The 25,792-nt window shown below is 48.5% G+C and overlaps 2 protein-coding genes across 2 annotated transcripts; one reads left to right on the top strand and one right to left on the bottom strand.

Annotated features, from left to right (window-relative positions):
* The first annotated feature begins 14,798 nt into the window (after positions 1–14,798).
* LOC119327568 (translation initiation factor IF-2-like) lies at positions 14,799–18,368 on the top strand. The gene is made up of 4 exons (XM_037600667.1): positions 14,799–15,736; positions 15,836–15,979; positions 16,853–17,038; positions 17,987–18,368. Exons 1-4 carry the CDS (start codon positions 14,822–14,824, stop codon positions 18,065–18,067), a joined length of 1,326 nt encoding a protein of 441 aa, XP_037456564.1. The 5' UTR covers positions 14,799–14,821; the 3' UTR covers positions 18,068–18,368.
* A 279-nt stretch (positions 18,369–18,647) lies between these two features.
* Positions 18,648–23,593, bottom strand: LOC119327567 (vacuolar-sorting receptor 6-like). Its single transcript, XM_037600666.1, has 10 exons — positions 23,070–23,593; positions 20,954–21,434; positions 20,492–20,868; positions 20,320–20,403; positions 20,068–20,226; positions 19,890–19,972; positions 19,700–19,763; positions 19,385–19,617; positions 19,175–19,280; positions 18,648–19,089 (listed from the first exon to the last, which is right to left on the bottom strand). The coding sequence occupies exons 1-9, from the start codon at positions 23,365–23,367 to the stop codon at positions 19,176–19,178; spliced, it is 1,884 nt and encodes a 627-aa protein (XP_037456563.1). The 5' UTR covers positions 23,368–23,593; the 3' UTR covers positions 18,648–19,089; position 19,175.
* Positions 23,594–25,792: the final 2,199 nt, after the last annotated feature.

Raw genomic sequence — 25,792 nt, 5'->3', positions numbered from 1 at the left:
AACTGAACAACAGAGTGGACAACAAAGTAGAGAACAGAGTTCACACAGGGTGAGTAACCAGTTTATGTTGCATTTGTTTATTATTGTGTATTGCATGTGCTCATTACTATGTATTACATTGCAGGAAAATGTTGTGCCTTCTCAACAAAGCACCAATGATGCAGCCACATCTAGAGGGACAAAGAGACCAATACCCATGTCCAAGCCTCCTAGGCCTGCTGTCCAAGGGAAAGGGAAGAATATTCAGAAGAACAAGTCCTCCTCGAAGGCTGCAATGAAAGGTGTCACTGTCAATGTGAGTTCTAGCTCAGTTGTCACTGTTAATGTGAAATCAGGAAATGCTAATTCACAGTTCAAGGCACCTGGAAGGGACACAAAAAGGCAAAGGAAGTTACCTACAAGACTGCTGGACTGAGTGTTGTGCTACTAAGGCCTATTTATAGTTTGTTTGTGTGGAACTATGTATGCTGTTATGTCTATGGTGAGACCTATCTAATTTGTTTGTGTGGAACTATGTGTGCTCTAATGTGTGTGCTATGAACCTATCAGAATTTATATATGATGTCAGAAACTGTGTGTTGTTACTCTCATATTTCTCAAAAAACAAACGAAACTATGGCAAATTTTCCCTGGTTTGTTGGTGCAAGCTGGACAAAGAGAGTCGCGCCACGTTGGCAAAGACTTGTCAAACCCGGGCTGAGTCAGCAGCGAAACCGCGTTATCTCTGCGGAGGGGCGAAATATGACTGGTTTGGAGAGTTTGTGGTGCAACCTGTTCGGTTTTAGAGTTGAGGGACCAAAAGTGGCCAGATCAAAGAATTGAGGGACGAAAAATGGACTTTTCTCGATTATTTATCTCGGGACTCGTTATGTAAGAGTGCAGATTATTCGAGTAACATGTCAAAAGATATCTGTCAGACCTAGGGTATTGTGAAAGATTAATTCCAGAATCAAACATGTTCAACGCCTTGATGAATTAAGTTTTAAGGCTCAACAGAGAAGTATTAAATATAAGGCATAAGTGTTGAGCATTATATAAGATTAATTTCTTGATGCTTAAGTGTTCTGCTAAAGACATTAAAGCTAAGAATCATATTTTTCAAAGAGCCTTGCCTTCTAATGTTGTCGGCATAAAGAATAAATGGTGGGCTACTATTAAGGATCAAATTATGATTTTGGAAACAAAACATATTTATCTTTTTTTAAAGCGCGCACATGAGGATATGCACAAGAATATATGAAGAGAAACTGCACTCCTGGGACCACTACAACACCATCTCCCCACAAACCTAAAGGGGTTTGTTCCTTCGATGGAATGATGTACTGTTGTTAGTTAGATCAATGCTACTTAATTGACCATTATATTTTATTGGCTCTGTATAAGTTCCAGCAAAGGAATGAGCTCATAAGTTTTTCAAGTAAGAGTTAAGTTCATGGAGCTCCTAAGTTAAAGAAATTCCATTTCGAGATGACGTGGTATATTGTAGTAACTGGGTTATACGGTACTAAGGGACCGTTGCAATCCTTTTATCTCGTATGCCATTTTATTAAGAAGTGGGCTTATAAGTTTAGCCTTACGATCAAGGCGGAGAATGTTGGATGTTTTTTATCTAGGCTAAACCTAGGTCAATTAAGATCAATTATTAAGGCTGCTACAGTGCAGCTGTAACATCCACAATGCGGCTATATCTCCCACGTGTCGGGGCACGACTTAGAAGCATAGCCGCATGGTAGGCATGTCGCAAGAGGGGTAATCTTTACACATCCCATGTACTGAATAAGAAAGGGATAAAGAGTCGGCTTACAATCGCCACTTCACACAACACATAAAATATATCATACATCATCCAGAATACAAACAAGGTCCGACTACGGAACCAAAATAAAGAAAGACAACTCCAAATGCTAGATCCCCGATCGCCCCAACTGGGCTCCTCTACTGATCATCCGGAAAAGAAACATAGTAACGGCCCGAATCCTCGTCGAACTCCCACTTGAGTTCGGTAGCATCCTCTGCACTGGCATCATCAGCACTGATACGTCTCCAACGTATGTATAATTTTTGATTGCTCCATGCTATATTATCTACTGTTTTGGACATTATTGGGCTTTATTATCCACTTTTATATTATTTTTGGGACTAACCTATTAACCGGAGGCCCAGCCCAGAATTGTTGTTTTTTGCCTATTTTAGGGTTTTGAAGAAAAGGAATATCAAACGGAGTCCAAACGGAATGAAACCTTCGGGAACATGATTTTCTCAACGAACAAGACCTAGGAGACTTGGACCCTACGTCAAGACGCAGAAGAGGAAGCCTCGAGGTAGGGGCGCGCCTACCCCCCCAGGCGCGCCCTCCACCCTCGTGGGCCCCCTGTTGCTCCACCGACGTACTTCTTCCTCCTATATATACATATGTACCCCCAAACGATCAGATACGGAGCCAAAAACGTAATTCCATCGCCGCAACTTTTTGTATCCACGAGATCCCATCTTGGGGCCTGTTTCGGAGCTCCGCCGGAGGGGGCATCGATCACGGAGGGCTTCTACATCAACACCGTAGCCCCTCCGATGAAGTGTGAGTAGTTTACCTTAGACCTACGGGTCCATAGTTATTAGCTAGATGGCTTCTTCTCTCTTTGTGGATCTCAATACAATGTTCTCCCCCTCTCTTGTGGAGAACTATTCGATGTAATCTTCTTTTTGCGGTGTGTTTGTTGAGACCGATGAATTGTGGGTTTATGATCAAGTCTATCTATAAACAATATTTGAATCTCCTCTGAATTCTTTTATGTATGATTGGTTATCTTTGCAAGTCTTTCGAATTATCAGTTTGGTTTGGCCTACTAGATTGATCTTTCTTGCAATGGGAAAAGTGCTTAGCTTTGGGTTCAATCTTGCAGTGTCTTTTCCCAGTGACAGTAGGGGCAGCAAGGCACGTATTGTATTGTTGCCATTGATACGTCTCCGTCGTATCTACTTTTCCAAACACTTCTACCCTTGTTTTGGACTCTAATTTGTATGATTTGAATGGAACTAACCCGGACTGACGCTGTTTTCAGCAGAATTGCCATGATGTTGTTTTATGTGTAGAAAACAAAAGTTCTCGGAATGACCTGAAACTCCACGGAATATCTTACAATAAATAATAAAAAATCCTCGCCAAAGATGAAGACCAGGGGGCCCACACCCTTTCCACGAGGGTGGGGGGCGCCCCCCTAGGGCGCGCCCCCTACCTCGTGGGCCCCCTGGAGACCTCCCGACTCCAACTCCAACTCTATATAACTTCTTTCGGGGAGAAAAAAATAGGAGAGAAGAAATCATCGTGTTTTACGATACGGAGCCGCCGCCAAGCCCTAAAACCTCTCAGGAGGGCTGATCTGGAGTCCGTTCGGGGCTCCGGAGAGGGGGATTCATCGCCGTCGTCATCATCAACCATCCTCCATCACCAATTTCATGATGCTCACCGCCGTGCGTGAGTAATTCCATCGTAGGCTTGCTGGACGGTGATGGGTTGGATGAGATTTACCATGTAATCGAGTTAGTTTTGTTAGGGTTTGATCCCTAGTATCCACTATGTTCTGAGATTGATGTTGCTATGACTTTGCTATGCTTAATGCTTGTCACTAGGGCCCGAGTGCCATGATTTCAGATCTGAACCTATTATGTTTTCATTAATATATGAGTGTTCTTGATCCTATCTTGCAAGTCTATAGTCACCTATTATGTGTTATGATCCGTTAACCCCGAAGTGACAATAATCGGGATACTTACCGGTTATGACCGTAGTTTGAGGAGTTCATGTATTCACTATGTGATAATGCTTTATTCTGGTTCTCTATTAAAAGGAGGCCTTAATATCCCTTAGTTTCCATTAGGACCCCGCTGCCACGGGAGGGTAGGATAAAAGATGTTGTCGGTGTCAAAACCGGCGAATCTCGGGTAGGGGGTCCCGAACTATGCGTCTAAGGCGGATGGTAACAGGAGGCAGGGGACACAATGTTTTACCCAGGTTCGGGCCCTTTTGATGGAGGTAAAACCCTACGTCCTGCTTGATTATTCTTGATAATATGAGTAGTACAAGAGTTAATCTACCACGAGATCAGAGAGGCTAAACCCTAGAAGCTAGCCTATGGTATGATTGTATGTTGTCTTACGGACTAAAACCCTCCGGTTTATATAGACACCGGAGGGGGCTAGGCTTACACAGAGTCGGTTACAAGGAAGGAGATCTACATATCCATATTGCCAAGCTTGCCTTCCACGCCAAGGAGAGTCCCACACGGACACGGGACGAAGTCTTCAATCTTATATTTTCATAGTCTAACAGTCCGGCCAAAGGATATAATCCGGCTGTCCGAATACCCCCTAATCCAGGACTCCCTCAGTAGCCCCTGAACCAGACTTCAATGATGATGAGTCCGGCGCGCAGATTGTCTTCGGCATTGCAAGGTGGGTTCCTCCTCCGAATACTTCATAGAAGATTTTGAACACGAGGATTGTGTCTGGCTCTGCAAAATAAGTTCCACATACCACCGTAGAGGGAATAATATTTACACAAGTCTAATCTGCTGACGTTCCCCATAGTGTGACATCACACCACAGCCAGGTCTTTTTATTCGAATCGTTTTTCATAACCTGTCTCGGCGTGTTTCGCGAGGCGGTTTCCTTGGCATGTCTTGTCGAAGAAGAGATCGTGTCCCCTTATTACGGGATTCCCATTAATACGGACGTGGGTAACCCAACCGCACCATCAATTACGGCGCTTGGGGGATAAGCAAGTTTTACCAGGGTGGTGGGGGCACATAGTTTTGTCCACCCTTATAAAGGGATAAGGTCTCACCTTTTTCTACCAACGCCTTCTTCCTCCTTGCCCATCCATTCTCGCGCACTCGAGCTCCAGCGCCCAAGTCCACATCCTTTTCCTCAACTCTCTCCAAACATTTCCGAAGCGGGAGGCAAGTGGATGGTCTCCTCTGTCACGGAGGGACACATAAAAAAACTACGTGGAGCCGGATACTTAGCCACGGATATCGCGCACCGGCTGCCAGCCGCGGGGCAGATCGTCCCTACCCCAGAACCTCACGAAAGGGTGGTTTTCCTCCCCCACTTCATCCGCGGACTGGGGTTTCCCCTCCATCCATTCGTCCGCGGCCTTATATTCTATTATGGGCTGGACTTTCATGATCTGGCCTCGAATTTCATCCTCAACATCTCAGTGTTCATTGTCGTGTGCGAGGCTTTCCTCCGCATCCGGCCCCACTTCGGCCTATGGCTGAAGACCTTCAATATCAAGCCAAAGGTAGTAGGCGGCCAACAAGCGGAATGCGGCGAAGCCATGTTGGGCAAAATGCGCAACGTTACATGGCTCGCGGGCTCCTTCGTGGAGACCATAAAGGGGTGGCAATCGGGGTGGTTCTACATCATCGAGCCGCGCGACACCAACTGGGTGGCGGCCCCCGAGTTTCGATCCGGAATCCCCATGCGGCTCACTTCCTGAAAGGAGAAGGGCCTGTCTTGGGGCTCATCGGTGGAGCTGGACAGACTCCAGAAGTGTATCCGGAACATGACAAGCAAGAAACTTAAGCTTGTCAACATAGTCCAGGTCATGCTCTTCCGTCGGATCCTCCCGTGTCAACAACGGGCTTTCAACTTATGGGAGTTCGATTCGGCCCAGCACCAGACTGTGCACGAGCTCTTCGACACGACGCATAAGGACGTCTGGAAGGTGCTGTTCAAAGGCGCCGAGGTCCCCCCTTCTCTTACCGAGGACCGTGGGTTAAGCGCGAAGCGCCCTGTGAATCCGGTAAGCTCTGTACACCGGGTAGGGTATTTATTTCCCATAGCTTAACCATGTGCGGGGTCTGAGCTCACATGCCTTTGACAGGACTGGGTGGAGACATCGGAGCAGATTAACTGTTCGGCCCCTGTTCCCGAAGACCCTGCAGACGCTCTCTTGACGGAGATGCGGACTCCGGCTCCTTATGAGGTGCCGGAGAAGACCAAGTAGAAGGCCACGGGAACCCGAAAGAGTTCCCGGCGTCAAGTGGTATCGGACACATCATCCGATAACTCCGAGACGCACTCCTCCCGTGAAAACGAGGAGAAGGAAGATGAAGATTCTCCCCCTCCAACTGGGGGAGACAAGAAAAAGAAGGCCGCCCCAACCGGGGAGGCCGAAGGGTCCAAGAAGGGAAGGACTCTCCTTCCGGACTGCTCCACCACCGCCGCCGACGGCAAAGACGAGTGGCTGCTCAGGGCCAAGCCCCTGGCGAAGTCGTAAGTATTCGGATACCAGAGTAACTCATAGCATACTTTTGTTGCACTGCTTCTCCTAACGTCGAATATGATTATGCAGTCCGCCCCAAGCCCGTATCGACGTATCCTCGTCGGACGGTTCCTTGGACTCGTCGGACATGAATAGTGATACACTTCCAACTGCCTCCTCTCCTTACTCTACGGACAATGCCGAGGTATTGTCTCAAGGGGCACCGAGCCGGGGGGAGATAGTCCCGGAGGCGCCTCAAAGCGACCTTCCGAACTCCAGGAGCAAAGGGAGAAGGCTCCCAGTGGCTCCAAGTTCGACCCTCAGCCGAACACCACGCCAGAACCTCTCGCTCAAATGGAACACGCATGATGAATGAAATTCCCTTTCCCGCAAAAAAAAAATCACTCTCAGGAAGGGATTGCTCTTTTTTTGTCAACGGTATCTACTAGACCATTAAAAGACCATTAAAAATTGTTTGTTTAGCCCTTTTTTGCGTGAGCATGGAGTGCATATAGTACAATTTATTCCTTCATCATCCTCACGAGTGCATCCAGCTCTACTTCACCTGAGAACTTGGGTCGTAGTATCGATGACAGCTCTACCTGAACCACTACTCAGCGTGTTGAGTGAGTTATTATATAGACAAACCCTTAATCAGTAGATTAGTACACCCCACTTCTAGTAAATATAGCATAGAGCCAACCAGGTAGAGTCAACCTTGCTTCTGCATCATCAGACCGTAGCAGCTACACAAGTCATGGGCAAGCTCCAATGCTACATGGATGGATGATAGATACTAGCATCAATGACATCCGTCCAACGGCGGAGCTATGTTATGACCTGAGGGGGCCGTGGCCCCCCCAGCCCAAACGATTTTATTTCATTACTAGGTAGCAGTGGCCCCTGCTGGCTGCAGCTCGGCCTAATCCATCTTCACGCGGCTTAATCCATCTTCATGTACAGTGCAGCAACTACAGTGCAGCAACGAACTAACCCATCTTCAGGCACGTGCTTCTCAGCTCATGTGTGTAGAGAGAGAGAGAGAGAGCGTACAGATCCTAAATGTAGGGCACGTTCGTGCATGGATAGATCAGCGGCAGCACATGACTAGCTGAAGTATTTAGGTATGACTCGTTCAGTGTTACAATATGGTGTGGTTCATCTTAACCAGCTGCCCCCGCCGTGACGCACAGCCTAAATCTGAAGAGCGTTGCCTGTACATCAACACTGATGTACAATGAATCAAACTGGGGTTTTTTTTCTTGTGTGGTTTGATCTAACTAATTGGGAAGTTTTTGGTGATGGCACTACAATTTTTTCTCTAAGTGGCAGTTGGTCAGCCGTTGATTGCACTATTGGACTGTACACATTATAAATCAGTTTTACTAAGTCTCCGTGGATTAAGATTTTGTTATGTCTCAGTCAATACTATATCCCTTAGATCTTGTATATCCCTTAGATCTTGTATAGAGAATTGTGCATTCTTTTCTTCAGCTTCTTTCTTTTTCTTTTTATATACTATATCATTCGACTGAGGCTTGGTTAAGTTTCAGTCAATCGAGACCTAACTACACTTATTATAAATTTCCTCTCAACAGCAGTTGCTCATCATGGATTTTTGTCTTTCGGCCCCCCAAGCATTTTTGTCTAGCTCCGCCACTGCTGCCGTCCCTTGTTATCCTCCTGCATCTTGAGGAGGGAGGCAACGGACTGGAACTTGAGCCAGGGCATGTGAGCATGCCTCACCCGCCTGCGCTACTCGAACCGCTCACACATCTTGGCGTAGGTCACTTCAATGTCTTCGTCCGAGCCGTAGTCCGTCTGGTCCGACATGTAGTCCATCTCGTCCGCCTCCGCCATACCGGGGCCCCTCTCTCCGGCCAGCACCATGAACGCCGGGTCATTCGCCTTGGACTTGGCCTTGACAACAAACGTCTCCTCCTTCTCCGCCTTGGCCTTGACGACGAAAGCCTCCTCCTCCACACCCGCCTTGGCCTCCTTCTCCGCCTCCGCCTTGGCCTCCTCCGCCTCCGCACTGGCCTTGAGGATCGCCGCCACCTTCTCCGCCTCCGCCTTCGTCCTGACGCTGACGGACGCCTCGTCCTCCGCCGCGTCCGCCATGGTGGCCCTGACAAACGCCTCCGCCTGCTCCTTCTCCGCCTGGAACGGGGTGAAGTGAAATCCCTCATAGCCGGCGGCCATCGGCATGGCAAACTGCATCTCCTCAACCGCCATCGCCGGGTCTCTCTCGCCGATCTCTTCTGGTGGGTTAGGGTTTGGTGGATTGGGGATTTCTGTCTCTCTCTCTCGCTGGATCTTTGGAACGAAGGGGAGGAGGCGCGGCGGCTGGCGTATATATGTCCAGGCGAGCCCTAACCCAGGACCCGCCTCGGGTCGGACTCGGGTCCCGTCTCCGGACCGGCCTCTTCTTTCTTTCATTGGGCTGGGCTGGGCTGGGCCCACATCTTCTTTCTCTCTTTCTACTATCCTGTTTTTTCGGAGAGTGGGGGAGAGAGAGAATTCAGACAAGCTTGGGCCTCCTTTGGTTCATAGGATACGAATAATATAGGAATAGGAAAATCATAGGAAGTGAGATGACATGCATCTCAAATCCTATAGAGAAAAAGATGTCATTTGATGCATAGGATAGGATTTTTTCCATTGAGTCTAGGCTAATGTTTTTTTCCCTTTGAAATGTGAAGGATTGAATCCTATTCTACGTAGGAATAGGAATCCATTTCTATGAACCAAAGGGCTTCAAAGGAATTTTTCTTACAAAGTTCCAATCCTTTGTAATTCCTACAATATTCCTATGAACCAAAGGAGGCCTTGGGATTTTCTCCGGCCAGTGTCTTCCCATCTTTTGAAGACATGAACACTTTCTGAATTGTGAATATTTTTAAAGGTGGATATTTTTATAAGATTTCTGGAACATTTATTAGAAACACACAAAAATAAGTTTCAGGAACAATAAAATATGATTAGAAAAATTCAATGTTTTAAGTGCAAACATTTTAAAGAAAAATAGGAAACAATTTTTTGACATGAACATGTTTTAAAATTCAAGAACATTTGCTCGGGAGGTGCTCATATTTTCCTAGATTCATTTCAGGTCTTCGAGCGATGTGCGTTTAATGGGAGGAGACGTTCCCGTCAACTATGAAGGTGTCTGTGTCATCTTCGTCAATCTCAAGATGATGTGCCGGCTCAGTCTCTCGGAGGTGCTCATAGGTTAGGGTGTGCATGCGTGCGCTCGTAGGGGTGAGTGTATGAGCGTCTGCATACATACTATGTTAAAAAATAATCGGAAATATTTTTTCAAATTGTGAATGCTTTTTATAAGTGGATATTTTTTTAAAAAATGGGAACATTTATAAGTTTCAAGAATTTTTTCGTGAATTTTTTTCAAAAAAATGAAGAGATTTTTAAACTGATAGCTAAAATTATTTTCATCTACTTACAAGGAAACAACAAAACACAAGGAAGTTTTAGATTAATTCAAATTTTTAAGAGCTCCTTGAAAATATCATGAATTAAGTTGGGTTGTCTATTCTTTGCGATCTAATGGACCAGGTCAAGTCGTGCTCACAATACTATCAATCAAATACTATGGAGTACCACGGTATTAGGGATATCAGGTAATATCAACTTCTAGCGGTTGGAGACGATCTTAGTCCATGGTCGGCTTATTACTGATAACAAAACCCGTGCTTCCATTTCACGAAGAGATACAAAGCAAAGAAAAACAGCTTTTGTGCTCTGAAGTTGGATACCATGAAAGCCTATGACCGAGTCAAATGGGATTATCTTAAGGCTATAATGCAGAAGGCGGGGTTTGCACCAACTTGGATCTCTATGATTATGAGTTTAGTAAGCTTGGTCAATTTTTCTGTTCTGTTTAATGATACTAAGCTTGAAACTTTTTAACCTACACGTGGTATCCGACAGTGGGACCCTATTTCTCCTTACATGTTCTTGTTGGCAGCGGAGGGCCATCCTTGCCCCTTAAAGCATAATTCTCAGTCATCGCACCTCTGTGGGATCGAAGTGGCAAAAGCGGCACCCCCGGTGAGCCACTTGCTTTTTGCAGATGACAACATGTTGTTATTCAAGGCCAATGGTGATGCAGCTAGAGAGTTGTCCTCTTTGTTGCAATGCTACTGTAATGCTTCGGGACGGAAAATAAATCTAACACTCAAGCGCCGCGCCTTTATTTTGACTGTTGTTTCATTTATGTTTTTACCTCCACGTAGTTGTTTAGGTAAAACCACCTTATTACCGTTTGGTCAGCAACTGACGAACAAACTATTTTCAGATAACACTCTGGGTGTGAATGTAGCCACGTAAGTGATGATGTAGTTGCGGGTTGGTAGTTACCTGTGCAACACCGCTCCCCTTTGGGATTGACATACCCTACTTACCGCGAATTGCAATAGCCATGTGCCCTTGCAGATCATCAGTTGCGGACAACTATCATTCTCCGCTAAGCAGAAATGCATGGTTGTGATGTCTACTACGCAACCTTCTTCTTGTGGATGTTTTTGGGCCTTCAAGTGCAGAGGTTTGTAGGACAGTAGCAAATTTCCCTCAAGTGGATGACCTAAGATTTATCAATCCGTGGGAGGCGTAGGATGAAGATGGTATCTCTCAAGCAACCCTGCAACCAAATAGCAAAGAGTCTCTTGTGTCTCCAACACACCCAATACAATGGTAAATTGTATAGGTGCACTAGTTCGGCGAAGAGATGGTGATACAAGAGGTATATGGATGGTAGATATAGGTTTTTGTAAACTGAAAATATAAAAACAGCAAGGTAGGAAGCGGTAAAAGTGAGCATAAACGGTATTGCAATGATAGGAAACAAGGCCTAGGGTTCATACTTTCACTATTACAAGTTCTCTTGACAATAATAACATAATCGGATCACATAAGTATCCATCAACATGCAACAAAGAGTCACTCCAAAGTCACTAATAGCGGAGAACAAACGAAGAGATTATGGTAGGGTACGAAACCACCTCAAAGTTATTCTTTCCAATCAACCCGTTGGGCTATTCCTATAAGTGTCACAAACAGCCCTAGAGTTCGTACTAGAATAACACCTTAAGATACAAATCAACCAAAACCCTAATGTCACCTAGATACTCCAATGTCACATCAAGTATCCATGGGTATGATTATACGATATGCATCACACAATCTCAATTCATCTACTCAAACCAACACATAGAACCTCAAAGAATGCCCCAAAGTTTCTACCGGGGAATCACGACGAAAATGTGTGCCAACCCCTATGCATAGGTTCATGGGCGGAACCCGCAAGTTGATCACCAAAACATACATCAAGTGAATCACGTGATATCCCATTGTCACCACAGATACGCACGGCAAGACATACATCAGGTGTTCTCAAATCTTTAAAGACTCAATCCGATAAGATTACTTCAAAGGGAAAAACTCAATCCATTACAAGAGAGAAGAGGGGGAGAAGAAACATAAGATCCAACTATAATAGCAAAGCTCGCGATACATCAAGATCGTGTCAAATCAAGAACACGAGAGAGAGAGAGAGAGAGAGAGAGAGATCAAACACATAGCTACTGATACATACCCTCAGCCCCGAGGGTGAACTACTCCCTCCTCGTCATGGAAAGCGCCGGGATGATGAAGATGGCCACCGGTGAGGGTTCCCCCCTCCGGCAGGGTGCCGGAACAGGGTCCCGAATAGGTTTTGGTGGCTACAGAAGCTTGGGGCGGCGGAACTCCCGATCTATTCTCTGTTCTGGAAGTTTTGCGATACGTAGGTATATATGGGTGAAATGAGTATGTCGGTGGAGCTTCGGGGGCCCCACGAGGCAGGGGGGCGCGCCCTAAGGGGGTGGGCGCGCCCCCACCCTCGTGGCCAGCTCCCGTATCTTCTGACGTAGAGTCCAAGTCTATCTGGTGGCTTTCCTTCCAAAAATAACTTCTCCAGTTGATTTCGTTCTGTTTTGACTCCGTTTGATATTCCTTTTCTTCGAAACACTGAAATAGGCATAAAACAGCAAATCTGGGCTGGGCTTCCGGTTAATAGGTTAGTCCCAAAAGTAATATAAAAGTGGATAATAAAGCCCAATATTGCCCAAAACAGTAGATAATATAGCATGGAGCAATCAGAAAATATAGATACGTTGGAGACGTATCAGGTTGCTCTGAGGATGCTTGCACTTGGTACCATCAACGATGCCGTTGGTGAGATGGTTCGGATGCGGGAGAGCACATGCCTAAAGACCACGGTGAGGTTTGCCAGTACCGCGGTGCAGGTGTTCGGAGCAGAGTATTTGAGAGAATGAAATGTGGAGGGTATAGAAAAGTTGCTTGCTATTATAGAGGCAAGAGGTTTTCCAAGTATGGTTCAGTTGATTGCATGCATTGGCAATGGAAGAACTGCTCCCAAAGGTTTGCACATGAGTAACAATACCCCACCAAAAGAGCCACTATCATATTGAAAGAGATGGGATCACATGGCTCATGGATTTGGCATGCTTTCTTTGGAATTTCTGGTTCTCACAATGACATCAATGTGTTGCAGCGATCTCCCGTGTTCAAGAGAATTTGTAACGGGGAATCATCACCGTGCAACTACACTGTCAACGACCACGACTACAATATGGGGTGTTATCCCGATGACATCTATCCTCCGCGGGCAGCGTTTGTAAAGACCATAGCCAATCCCCAAGGCAACAAACAAATCCACTCTGCACAATGCAAGAAGCAGATAGGAAGGATGTGAAGAAGGCATTCAGAGTATTGCTCCAAGCTCGTAGAGAAATTGTTCGTGAAGCTGCAATGATGTGGAAATCAGAGACTTTGTGATAGGTGATGACATGTTGTGTCATTTTGCACAATAGCCCAAACCAATGTTTTGTCAAGTCTGAAGAACAAGTTCACATCCTGGAACAATAAGATGCAGATCAATTTATGAATGTTCTGTAGATGCATGAATATTTGAGAGCATCAGGTGCACATGCAGCTACTCAGTGATCTTGTGGAGCATACGTGGGCCCACAATGAACACCAAAAAGCTAATGTTTGAATTGTGCACTTAAAACAAATTTTATGTTCGAATTATATATTTCGCTATCAACAAATGTTATTTATGTGCGGCATTCATGTGTATGATGGACGTGCATGGATATGCATGATTTGAATGTTTGGATTTAAGGTGTGTGGCTACCACGCACACTATAAGAAGGATTGTTTGGCGCCGGTCCTAATTTGCCAAGTCCGGTTTTTGTTTCGAGGAAAGGAAGAACTTATTCCTCAACCGGGTGAGAAATAGCAAAATTCTCATTCTACTAGAAGGTGCAGCGCGCACCACATGATGATCCCCAGAAGAATGTTTCATTTGGAACGCTAATAACCACGCCCACTATGAGCATCTCATAAGTGCATTACACAATTCTGGATATGCATCAATAAAATAAATCCAAATTCCAGAGAATACATGTTTACTTACCGCATGCAAGCTGAAGCTTTGTCTCAAACATAGATCACATATATATCATGTGTGATTGACATTATATACCATTTAGTTGGACTCTAGCTACTGTTGTCTTAGCCGAAGCTCCAAAGGTCTATCCTCAAGAATCCTCTGTTCATCCTTCAATGTCTTTCATCACACGCCATTTCTCCCAAAATCAATAGAGAAAAGAGCGACTTTGCTGCTACTGCAAAAACAGATTCCACCAAACATCGGACAAAAAGCTAAACTCTACCATTACGAACTCATCTATTGGTGTCAAAAAGAAGCTTTCCTTTGTTAGTTCCAGTTCATTTACTTCAATGAGTCGATGTTTCTGAGGCCCTTACAAATTACAACCAACAGTTGATGGCCCTCTTTCTAAAAAAATGTTTCAGGAGCTCTGCACAAAACACAGATAGTTCCATCTCAAAAAACTTTTGTTGATATCTAGCATTATGCCATGGGGACTGAACCTCCCAGCTACCATCATCCAAGATTCTGGCAACATCATAACTTGGAAGAGAAGCATCACGAGCCTATTTTTCTTGCTTGGATGCAAAGGGATGGGATCGGAGGAGATTAGATCGAGGCAATGAGAATGGATAGATACGACATTGGCGTGCTTGGTTGATTGCTCGATCGTTTGAGACAACATGTCACCTAATTCAGGGAATGCTCATACATACAACACGGGTTAACTACGAGGTGGACCGAACCGACTGTCAACCTCTTCGTGCCGGCTGACAGGATGATCCCACACGTCTGCTACACCCCTCGACGCACCGGATAGCTCAATTTCGTGGGAGCTTAGTAACTATACTGATTTTACAAGCACAAGTGACCATACGTGAAAGTGGAATATTGCTCTCAAATCTTCTAGCGAGAATGATGATCGGACGGCTAAAATACATCCATCGACTGAGATCTAACGGCCACGATTTACGCCGGATCGAAATTCGTTCCAGGCCCCACTCCACAGCCCATTTCGTCGAACACCTCGCGAGCCCCAACCCTAGCCTGCATCGCGCGCTAAACCCATCCCCACCACCACCATGCGAGGCATCGGCGCCGCCGCAGCCGCCGCCGCCGCCCGGCGGCACGCGCACCTCCCCTCCTCCTACGCCGCCGCGTTCTCCTCCTTCTCCGGCATCGGCGGCAGCGGTGGCGCTGGGCGCGGGCGCGGGCGCGGCCTACCGCACTCCGCCTCCGCGCCGCCGCGCGCTCCCGGGAGCCCCATCCCCGAGGACGACAATGGAGCGGATCTCTTCGCCGCACCATCTTCTGCCGGCCGTGGCCGCGGGGAGCCCGTGATCCCGCCCTCCCCCACCACCCCGTCCTTCTCGTCCTTCTCCGGCGCCGGCCGCGGTCGCGGATCCCCGCTGCCCCCGCCGCCGCCGCCATCCGACGAAGATGCCCCCAAGCAACCCACCTTCGCAAAGCGCTTCGACTCCGTCCCTCCCCCCTCCGATCCGGAGCCGCCAGCCACCGCTGCCTCCTCCTCATCCGAGCCGCCGCGTTCGATCCCTACCTCCGGCGCGGGCCGCGGCGTGCCGCGTGTGCAGCCACCGGTGGACAGGGCCCCCGAGGAGAACCGCTTCGTTCGAAGCCGCGAGGCAAGGAAAGCTCCGACCCCTTCGGCTCCAAGCGGGCAGCCGAGATTGGCGCCACAGGAGGCTGTGAAGCGTGCTTTGGAGCTCCTTGGCCGTGGCGATACTGGCGGTGGACGCGGCAGAGGGGGGCGTGGGGGCCGCGGAGGTGGCCGGGACGGTGGCCGTGGTCGGCCTGCTGACGTGAACGAGCGGGAAAAGGTCTTCTTGGGTGACAACGCTGATGGTGAGAAACTCGAGAAGCGGCTCGGGCCTGAGAAAATGAAGATTTGGGATGAGGCGTTCGATGAGGCAGCAGATGAGGCACTGCCACTGCCGATTGATGACGCGCTTCTCAACGCTATTCATACCAATAACATGGTGCGCTCTGCACTGCATCAGAGTTATCAAAATTATAAGATCTGTGTGTGCTTGTTGGATCCCTGATGGGTTTTTATCTTTGGATGTTTGCGTGTGCAGATTGAGTTTGAGCCAGAGTACAATGTGAGCTTTGCTAATCCTGATATTGAGGAGAAGCCGCCTATGTCATTGGAGGAGATGCTGCAGAAAGTAAAGCCATTCATAGTTGCTTATGAAGGCATCCAGGACCAGGAAGAATGGCAGGTGATTTGTTTAACTGTCCTCATGCCATATCTGTTTCACCCTGGAAATGTTTGTGCAAATAGATATTTTCTGTGTGATATCTTGTATTTGCTGCAACTAGTAACCAAATACATCAGAGTGTGGCAGAGTAAGTCTACTGGACAAGGCTTTTTTACCTTGCTTTGCTGTTATAGCTTGTGTAATGGGTCCATATCTTTATTTGGATGATATAAGAATGCCTGCTTTAGACTTGATAAATAAATTATGGACCAGAGAATAATATCAAAATAGTACAGCTTCAGTTTGCAATTTATATCCTCGTGTGTTGGCAATCAAACTTCCCCTAACTTTGTCCAGTAGTATACATATAGAACTACCTAGATCGTGGTCGAAAAGGTATTTGTAGATTTGATGTTAAATCTCAGATCTACTTTGATAATGTTCTAGTGTTATAAGCTGATATGCATATTTTTGTAAATGATCTGGAGTCAGTATGAGGTTCACATAGAATATCTAACTTTCCAAGGTCAATTTTCTGGTTCGACCTGGCTGATAAGGTTAAGCTGCTAAACTATCAGATGAGTTTCCTGTTCCAAATAAAGGTAGTTTGCCAAATACATTGGATTTAAGTTTTGTAGATTATCTTTCCAGAAAGGCATGAACGTCTCAATAGTTTCATCATTAATATGGTAAGACGGTTATACTTTCCAGATACTGACCAGATTTGTAGAAAGAAGCATCTCTGATTTTAGAATTCAGCTTTTAGTGTGCCCTAAATTTCAAATTACATATATACATTAGCAGTTCACAGTTGTATACTTGCATTCACTTTGCTGCCATATGAGTTCTTTTTAGGGTTTCAACTGACCCACTAATCTACTGTATCATTCTTAGGATGCCGTGGAAGATATCATGAAAAGGGCACCCCATATGAAAGAGCTGATAGATATGTACAGCGGGCCTGATGTCGTAACTGCAATACAGCAAGAAGGGGAGTTGCAAAGGGTTGCCAACACTCTTCCAGAAAACATACCCAATTCAGTAAAGCGGTTTACTGATAAAACTTTACTTTCTCTCAAGGTTAGCCTTCTTATTACAACTGATGCTCTAGACAGCATAGTATCATGAGTCAATCAATTTAGCCTTTTGAGTAATTGAGCTGCTGAATGTTTAGTTGTAACGGAAGCAACATGATTCTTGTCTTATTTGGCTGGTTCTAACATAACCATTAATAGTCACCTTGTTTAAAAATAGATCAGCCTTCTGTTAGGATATCAAACAGATTTTAACTACGGCCGTGATCTCTTCCGGAAAAAAACTCTGGTCTTTGAACATCCCCTATCTAGCTGTATGTCTATGGGTGTCAGATACATCTATAAGAGCATCTCCAACAGTTTGTATGTTAGCTTGTTGGTAAAATATGCCATGTCATCAACCAACATCTTAACATACAACATCTCCAATGGGTTGTATCTAGTATGCCCAATAGGATGTGAGATAATAAATAAGGTGCTCTCTCATTCTACATTGGAGCTTGTGCAATGGGTGTTGGTTCATGTACATACAACATTCCTCTCTTTCCTCATTTATTGCATGACACATCATCAAAAATCCTATGTGGCAAAGTCTACCAACAACTATCTTACAACCAAAGGGCCATAGTTTTTGAAGGCTCGTAGTGGGCGTTGATACTATCTAACTTTGAAGTTGGCTAAGCACATATGCTAAAAGTCAGCTTGTTATAAACTGCTTATGGATATGTAAGCATCACATATTGAAATATTTGCAGCTAGCATCGTAAACTCAAAATATGCAATGCCATTTGTCTCCATAGTTTTTGAAGGAAAAAGATGATAATTGTTTGCATTTCACATCTTAGTGTGCTGTTCTAGATAGTACCTTAAAAGGATAATTTATGTGTTGATACTTAATGTATTTCAGTATTCGTATCTTTTGTTTTCTTAGACAGAACCTGCTTCCTGCTTGCTACTCAGCTACTATTCGGCTGTGCCATCTTGTGTTTTGCAGAATAATCCTGGCTGGGGTTTTGACAAGAAGTGTCAATTCATGGACAAGTTTGTTCGTGAAGTTTCAGAGCAATACAAGTAAAAGGCTTCTGATACACTGTTGTAAGATCTCATTTAGCCCCTAAGAAGATTTAGCGGATTTTCCTTGTTTTGAGAGAAGGTGTAATGTTATATTCAATCCATGCAGCCCGTCTTCTTTCTACAGGCTGGTAGTTAGACAAATAAAATCACTGGGAAAGTGGATATTTCTTTTGGGAGATTTTCCTATCATCATTTTGATTCTAGAAGTGCCGTCGCCATTTGTTTATGACAACCCTGAAACTCTCTTACCTCTTTAAGGCACTAATGAGATAATGGATGCTTGAATGATCGTGGCGTGGTCTGTTTCCTCTTGTAATATGGATCACATATTTTGACCATTTTAGAAATAAAATGGTATTTATTTGGCAAGGGAGTCAGCATGGAGTCCTGTTTTCAGGGTACACAAGTCTTGTGGCCAAATAGGGTCACCAGAATCACATCATGGACCCGTCGATCGACGTGGACAAACCTAGAGCCTGGTGATGCTCCACTGTCCATGGAATGGATTGTAGGACGACGCATGGTAGCTCACGCAGCTACTAATAAAGTGGGGTTACCAGTGAGGACCTACTAGAAGTACCAAGTTATCAACTGCATGCCTACCATTGATTCTGAAACTGTAGCACTTACAACAGTATTGATACATGTCACAGTAGAGCCCCCGGTGTTCCGATGAGGGCATTCTAGAAAACAGACCTTAAAAATGACAGAAACACCAGTGCTGGTATTGGTTATAATCCATTGTACATCACACTTTGTATGTTCTTAGTGAAAGTATTCTGTCTAATGTGTTGTGATCCACAGCCACAAGGGGAGCAGAAATGCCTACCTAGCTATGTATCTACAGCTCACCCCTGTGCCTTGCTTTGTACAAACCATGGTTCTCTTGTTTCTTCTATATATAGAAAGTGAAGTTGTAGTAACAAAAAAATCATTGAAAAGCATGATAGCAAAGTATCTGCCGGGTATGGTTGATGAAAACTCTGCAAGCTTTCATTCCCAGATCCATTTTCCATCTGTTGCCTGTTCATAAGATGCAGAAGCCTGAATCATTTTCAGGGATGTTTTAGTGCCCAAAAACAGTTCATCTGTTGAATGATTTGATTACCTTAGGCGTCTGGAGCATGCTGCCGGAGCGGCTGGTGCTCGTTGTTCTGGCTGTCGAGCGGCATGTACTGGGACATGATGGCCATGATCTCCGAGTCCATGTACGACTAGTAGGAAATGAAACACAGAGTCAGTTTTTGCCCTGTTGCACTAGAGGTCTTCTTGGTTAACCATTTGCTCTGGGGAGAAGGACGGTGCTGAACATACATACCCTGAGCCTGTACTTGTAGAAGATGAAGCCGGCGACCCCTAGGCCGGCGGCGCAGGAGACGGCGAGGAGGGCGACGAGCCAGCCGAACCTGGACATGCTGTTTGCCACGCAGACGTCCTCCCCGCGGATGTACACCTGGTTGCCCCTGCAGCCGCACTCGTAGCTGCCCCAGGTGTTGTTGCAGTGGCAGTCCGGGCAGGTGCACGCCAGCTTATCCTTGCACTCGTCCAGGTCTGAAACTCGGCTCTGTTAGTACCCTCTCTCGATCATGTCTCATGTCAGTCTCAGCGAGGAATTGGCGGAGCGAGATCTTACCTTCGCATTTGTGGCCGTCGCCTTGGAACCCCGGCGGGCACCGGCACCCGCTCAGCGCCGTGTCCTGGCACCACCATTCATGGGTTAGCAGAGATCATGGACAGGTTCATAGGTAGACGATGAGGTTCAGAGGTTTCCTAAGTGAAACTCTGAAGGCTAGAAGTAGGGGAAGGAGGAGGTTGTATTGTACCGAGCAGGCGGAGAAGGTGCGCTCCCCCTTGGTCTCCGCCCAGCACCCGCCGTGGTTCAGCGCGCACCTGCCCGGACCAACAGCTGAAACAAACAGCCGAGCAAACATGTAACCTCACCGTGAACCTCCGGTGGTATTTTCCTAGCGTTATCGAGAGGAGAAAAGTGCAGGTAGGTACCTTTGCAGTGGGTGTACCCGTCGCCGTCGTAGCGGACGCCGTTCACCACCGGGCACTCGCAAACCCTGCCCCGGTACGTGTCCCTGCACGCCGTCACGTTCGTCGCCTCGTCCCGCCAGCACCCGCCGTTCCGGTGCAGGCACTCGTTCGTCTCCATGTCTGCAGAGAAAAGCTCGTCAGAACTTCACCGTCGTTTCGCCGTCTTGCCTGACCGGCAGTTCGAATGGAAATGAAGGCCTTGGTGGCGCCTACCATGGCTGAGGCAGACTTGCGGCTCGGTCCCCTCCTTGAAGCCGGCGCACACGGCCTTGAGCACCGCCGTCCTCTCCAGCTTCCCTGCACGCCCAAACAACAGCATCACGTCAAACCCTCACCTCTCCCGTCGCCGGAGAAATCTGCATGCAGCGACAGCCAGCCAACCAACCTCTGTACTGGACGTCGTTGATGACGAGCGTGGGCAGGATGGTGACGTCCCCCCTTGACCCGCGCCCGATCTGGTCCTCCTGCTCCTTGGACAGCACGGCGTTGTCGGCGTCGGCGTCGGGGTCGCCCATGCACGCCAGCACCTTCTCCAGCGGCAGCCCCAGCGACGCCACCACCTCCTCGGCGCACGCCTTGCTGTACTTCTTCTCCTTCATGGAGCACCGGAGCTTGTAGTCCATGGCGAAGTCCCACCACGCCCACGGCCGCCCGCTCTCGTTGGCCACCCGGTGCACGCACAGCTGCCGCAGGTTCTCCACCACCACCTGCTTCCCCTCGTACCCCTCCCCGAAGTCCTCCTCCGGGTCCGGCGCGCAGTACCTGCACACCCGGTAACCACATTGTTCCTTGCCATGCCATGACAGGTACCAGAGAAAGCTTCCTAGACCGGCAATGGCGTACGTACCTGCCGTGGTTGATGCACTGGGACTGGCACTGGCGCGTGAGCCGGAACGCCTCGGGGCAGTACCAGGTGATGTAGTGCGGGGTGAAGCGCGCGTAGCCGCCGCGCTCCAGGATCTGGGCGTGGCCGCGGAAGCTCCTGACGAAGGCCGCCTGCTCGTCGCACCGGGGGCCGCACTCGTCGTTGCTGTTGGTCCAGAGCTCGTACTCCACGCGCTCGTCCGGGTGCGGCATCGACTCCCGCCAGTCCAGCTTCACCACCACCTCGCCCTCGGCGTCGGCCTTCTCCGCCATCCGCTTCAGCGACTCCCCGAAGGCGCGGTTCACCAGCGCCGACGGGATGTTGAGCTTGTCGAGGTACCTCGTGTCCGGGGACGCCTCGGGGGTGTCCATGGTCAGCAGCTGCTCGTCCACCGTGTCCGCGATCAGCACCGCCGCCGCGCCCGCCTGCTGCGCGTTCCACGACTTGAGCGCGAAGTAGCACTCTGGTGGGACAGTACAAACGCCAGTCAAATTGTTGTCAATTTACAGCTAGGGTTCCGTACCAGAATTCATCTTTTTATTTGTTACTACTACACAAAATGAAAGTGTGGAATTCTTCCTTTCTTTGCTTGGAAATCAATCAAGGAAGGATGATGAAACAGATAGTAGTTGATCTGATGCTTGAAGGAAAATGTCGAATTCTTTCTTTGCTTGGGGATTAATCAAGCAAGGATTGGACAGATAGTTGGTCTGTCTGATGCAGTCTTTGGCTTGAAGGAATTGCTTGCGGCACCAACTGATTGGAGTTGGTAGTGGAAGTGTTGTGATCAGGTGCGTTGGGACGGTTGGATCAAAATGAAATGGGTACCAACAAATGCAACGGCTGTATAATAAGTGTGTACTGCGTGCATGTCTGTATCTACTCATTTCGCTTTCTGGGTTCAGAACTGTCAGGCCAGGCAGTTATCTGAAACCGTTGACGCAGACAGTGAAGATAATCCATCAGGGAAATATTAGCTTAATCTTTTACAAATTCCGTTTTAATTTGGCATGTTTCCACAGATTTGCATTTGAATTTGGTGTTTTTTATATAAATTTCGTCACTATTCAAAATTTTGACTGGCTACATGATATTCGACCAAGAAAAGTTGCCTGACTCTACCTTTTCCAGTGACCACTAGCAGATCAGAATTGTGAACTCCCTTCCCCTACGGCAGTTGTAAAAAGTTGTGATCACAATGTCTCTCGTATATCTAAGTTGGAGACCAATCCACATCACAAAACAAGGAAAAGAAGACGACTAGTGGCACTAAAGTAATTAGCATGTTTGCCTATTTAAGATTAGCACATTGACTTAACCCATCAATAGCAGAGCTCTGACGTTTAACAAGATATTGACATAAACTCGCCATAAATCACCGGCAATCAATTAAACATGAGTAATCTCATTTTGACATGAACTTCAACAGTTCATTCCTCATGAGAATTAGCCAAAACCACTAATAAGGCAAATCATAGACTAGCATCATCAAAAGTGTGTATTTACCTCCACCGTCGAGCAGTAGGACGATGTGCGTTTGAATTTGGTACCTTTTTTTGTAAATTTCGTTTGAATTCGAATTTTTGGCCACTTACATGACACCCAACCAAGAAAAGTCGCCTGATTCTACCTTTTAGTACAAAACAACTGACTAAATGGAACACGGCAAAAGTTATCTTTGTTCGTAAAGTCCCTTTCCCCACCGCAGATTTAAAAGCTTGTGAAAATCTCTCATATCTGAGTTGGAGATATATCTACATCAACAGGTTTAAAATACTACCACCAGCACTAAATTAAATATATCTACATCAACAGGTTTAAAATACTACCACCAGCACTAAATTAATTAACATGTGTACGTAACAGGCTAATGTATTAGTACTACTCCCAGTAGCTTCCCAGTTAACACATCACCGATGGAAAAATAAATAAATTCGGCGGCACCGTAAATCGTCGAACAATTCAAGCTCGCATAGTCAGTCGCGCATCGGCAATGTCTTCCCCGTGAGAATTAGCCGGAGCCAGAATCAATCGATCAAATCAGCAGGGTTAATGGCTAGCTGAAGATAATTGCTGAGCGAGCTTGTGGTGGGTGTACCTCCGCGGTCGAGCAGGAGGACGACGGGGCGGCCGGACTTGGACTTGAACCTGGCCGGGAACTCGGCGCAGCCGGTGGCCTTCTTGTCCGGGTAGAGCACGACGCCCGTGAGCGTGCCGCCGTAGTCGGGCACGCCGAAGTTGCCGATGGCGGCGTCGTGGTGGCCCCGGATGTGCTCCGGCGCCAGCACCCTCACGCTGCTCTTCTCCACCACGAACCGCCCCCGCGCCGGCGCCACCATCGCCGCCGCCGCGGCAACCGCCAGCAGGGCAGCCAAGAACTGCCTCGCGCCACCCATTTCCGCGAGCGAGCTCGATCAATGGACCGATCGAATAGCACCGCCGGCTGTGGCGGGAGGGGGGGAAGGATCGGCCGAGGGGGCGTTTGGTGGGGAGGGAGCGAGGTTAGGTGGGCCGGGGAGAAAAGAAATGGCTCTTGCCGGGTGCGGGCTCGTGTGAGGCGGACGGGACGGGGTCGAGATGATGACGACGGGACGGGTGTTGCTTGGACTGTACTGCTGCCGAGGAGCTCGCGCTGGTTGCTTGGGTTGAGTCTTAAGTGACGTGCAAGGCAAGGGAAGGGAAGGGGAGGGGAGAGAGGCGGGAAGGCGACATGGGGGGTGGACGGAGGAGGACGGTGTGTCTGTCTCTCTGTGTGCGTGCGTGGGAGCGGGCGGGCAGCGGCTGGTGGCGGGTGCATGCTCGGGGTAGGAGCGCGAAAGGAGAGGCGCACCTTTTTCCTCCTCTGGAAAGCAAAAATATGTGAGATGGGATCGAGTTAAGCCGAGCCAGGAAAACAGAGCGCGACTCGACTCGAGACTTTTGGGCTCGGAAGTCGTGAGATTCGCGTGCGTACGTGTTGTCTCGAGAACCCACGGTCGAGTCTTGTTTCGGCCGGGGTGCTCGTCACTCGCCTGGGTGTGAGCCTCTTCTCGGCCTCACCTCAGAGCATCTCCAGCGGTTCGGTCTCTTAGGAGATTGAAATAGCGTCGTGTGAGGGCGTGCCGGCGAAAAAATCGGCATAGGGTGGTTGGTTTCCCAACTGCCACCTTAGATGCCGTTTTTTAAAAATCAAACTCGGTCAAAATTCGTCAAACACGTCACAAATTTGGAGGAAATTTAGGTGTTTTATTGATATTTGTACAGATTGAAAACATAAATCTAAAAAGAAAACTAAAAACAACAACTACTACTACTAGCCGCCGCCCGTCTTCTACATCCGAGTAGCTTGTAGAATTGGTGTAGTCACCGCCGTTGTCGTCGTCATCGTCCTACACACCGCCGCTATCCTTGCCGCACCCCCGGCCTGCGTTGCCGATTCATGGCGCTCCATATCTTGCTGGATGTAGTCGTCCCGTGCCCATTTCAGTCTGGTCTCCTCGTCGGCGGCTATGGTCTCGTGCTCCTTCTTCACGGTGACGAGCCCCGGCTTGGTCTTCGGCCTGACGAGGCGGGAGGAGGAAGGAGAGGGCCACGACTGCCCTCGTTGATGACGAGGGCGGCGCCTCCTGTGGCTCTGGCTTAACGGGACGGAGCACCGGTGATCCGAAGGAAAGGGAGCCCCACGACGAGGAGGACGCCGCCTCCATTCGCCGCGGCGTCCAAGAGCTGTCACGGCGGCGATAGAAGGAGGAAGGTGTTGGGTACTCCAATCACGGCATGTTGCTGGCCTCGATGTGCTCGAGGACGGCTTCGAGGGTGCGGCCGGGGACGCCCCAGCATTGGCGCCGCCCCTCGGAGTTGAGGCGGCCGCGGGGCTCGACACCATTGGTGGAGGCGAGCTGCTCCTCGTGGCGGCGGTCGAAATACGCCGTCCACAACGTGTTGCTGTCGGGGGCATACCTCGACTGGTTTCGCACCTGCTTCGGCAACGACGACCGGATGCGCGCGATCACGGCGTCGCCGACGCTGAGCCCTATGTCCGGCGGGGCCAGGTAGTCCGCCTCGTAGAGGAGGCGAGCCTCGTCCTCATGCAGGCGTCGGCGACCGAAGCCATTGGGCGGCACACCGTCGCCAGGGTAGCGCTCGACCATTGTTGTCGGAGGAGGAGCGTTGGCTGGGAGAAAGGGGGCGTCGGTGGCGAGAGGGTCGTCTTCGGTGAGGGGGGAGAGGAGTGTGTGCGGCCACCGGCGAGGGAGGGCGGCTTTTATAGCGGCGGGTGGGCGACAAGCGGGCAACATGCATGTGTACGCGTGGCGGGAGAGGGCAGGATGCGCATCAACGCGCCTTCACTGCGCTGCCGGTGAGGAATCAATGGAAGGCTGACCGGCGGCAGCCTTGCGCCAAAAATGTTTCCCCTGAGAGCAACTCCAAAGGGACGACCCATTTCGTCCGCCTGCGTCCGTTTGGGTCGGCGCGGACAAAAGTGGCGGCCCAACGCGCCAACCGAAACCCAAATCACGTCCGCACCGCATTCGCGCCGACGCATTTGCGGCCCAAATTTGCGCCCCAAATGCATCGGCGCGGACGCCGAACGGACGCTTCGCGTGCCTTCTCGCTATCCGCCGCGTCCCCACATGGCGGCCGTCCAACTACCCGTTGCCCACGCGGTCAGCTTAATTTCTGACGACGGGCCCACGCGTCAGCGACGTCACTCGTCCTTTTTTAAGTCGACCGTGCGGCAGGGCCGTCCTCATCCAAACTCGCCGTCCACATCTGCCATCCTTTGCTCCCTCGTCGCCGGCAAACCCTAGCCACCACAACCACAGCGAGATGAGCCTCTTC

The sequence above is a fragment of the Triticum dicoccoides genome, chromosome 7A (assembly GCF_002162155.2).
Source record: "Triticum dicoccoides isolate Atlit2015 ecotype Zavitan chromosome 7A, WEW_v2.0, whole genome shotgun sequence".
NCBI classification, from domain to species: Eukaryota; Viridiplantae; Streptophyta; class Magnoliopsida; order Poales; family Poaceae; genus Triticum; species Triticum dicoccoides.
This window is presented reverse-complemented; position numbering and strand designations above follow the sequence as displayed.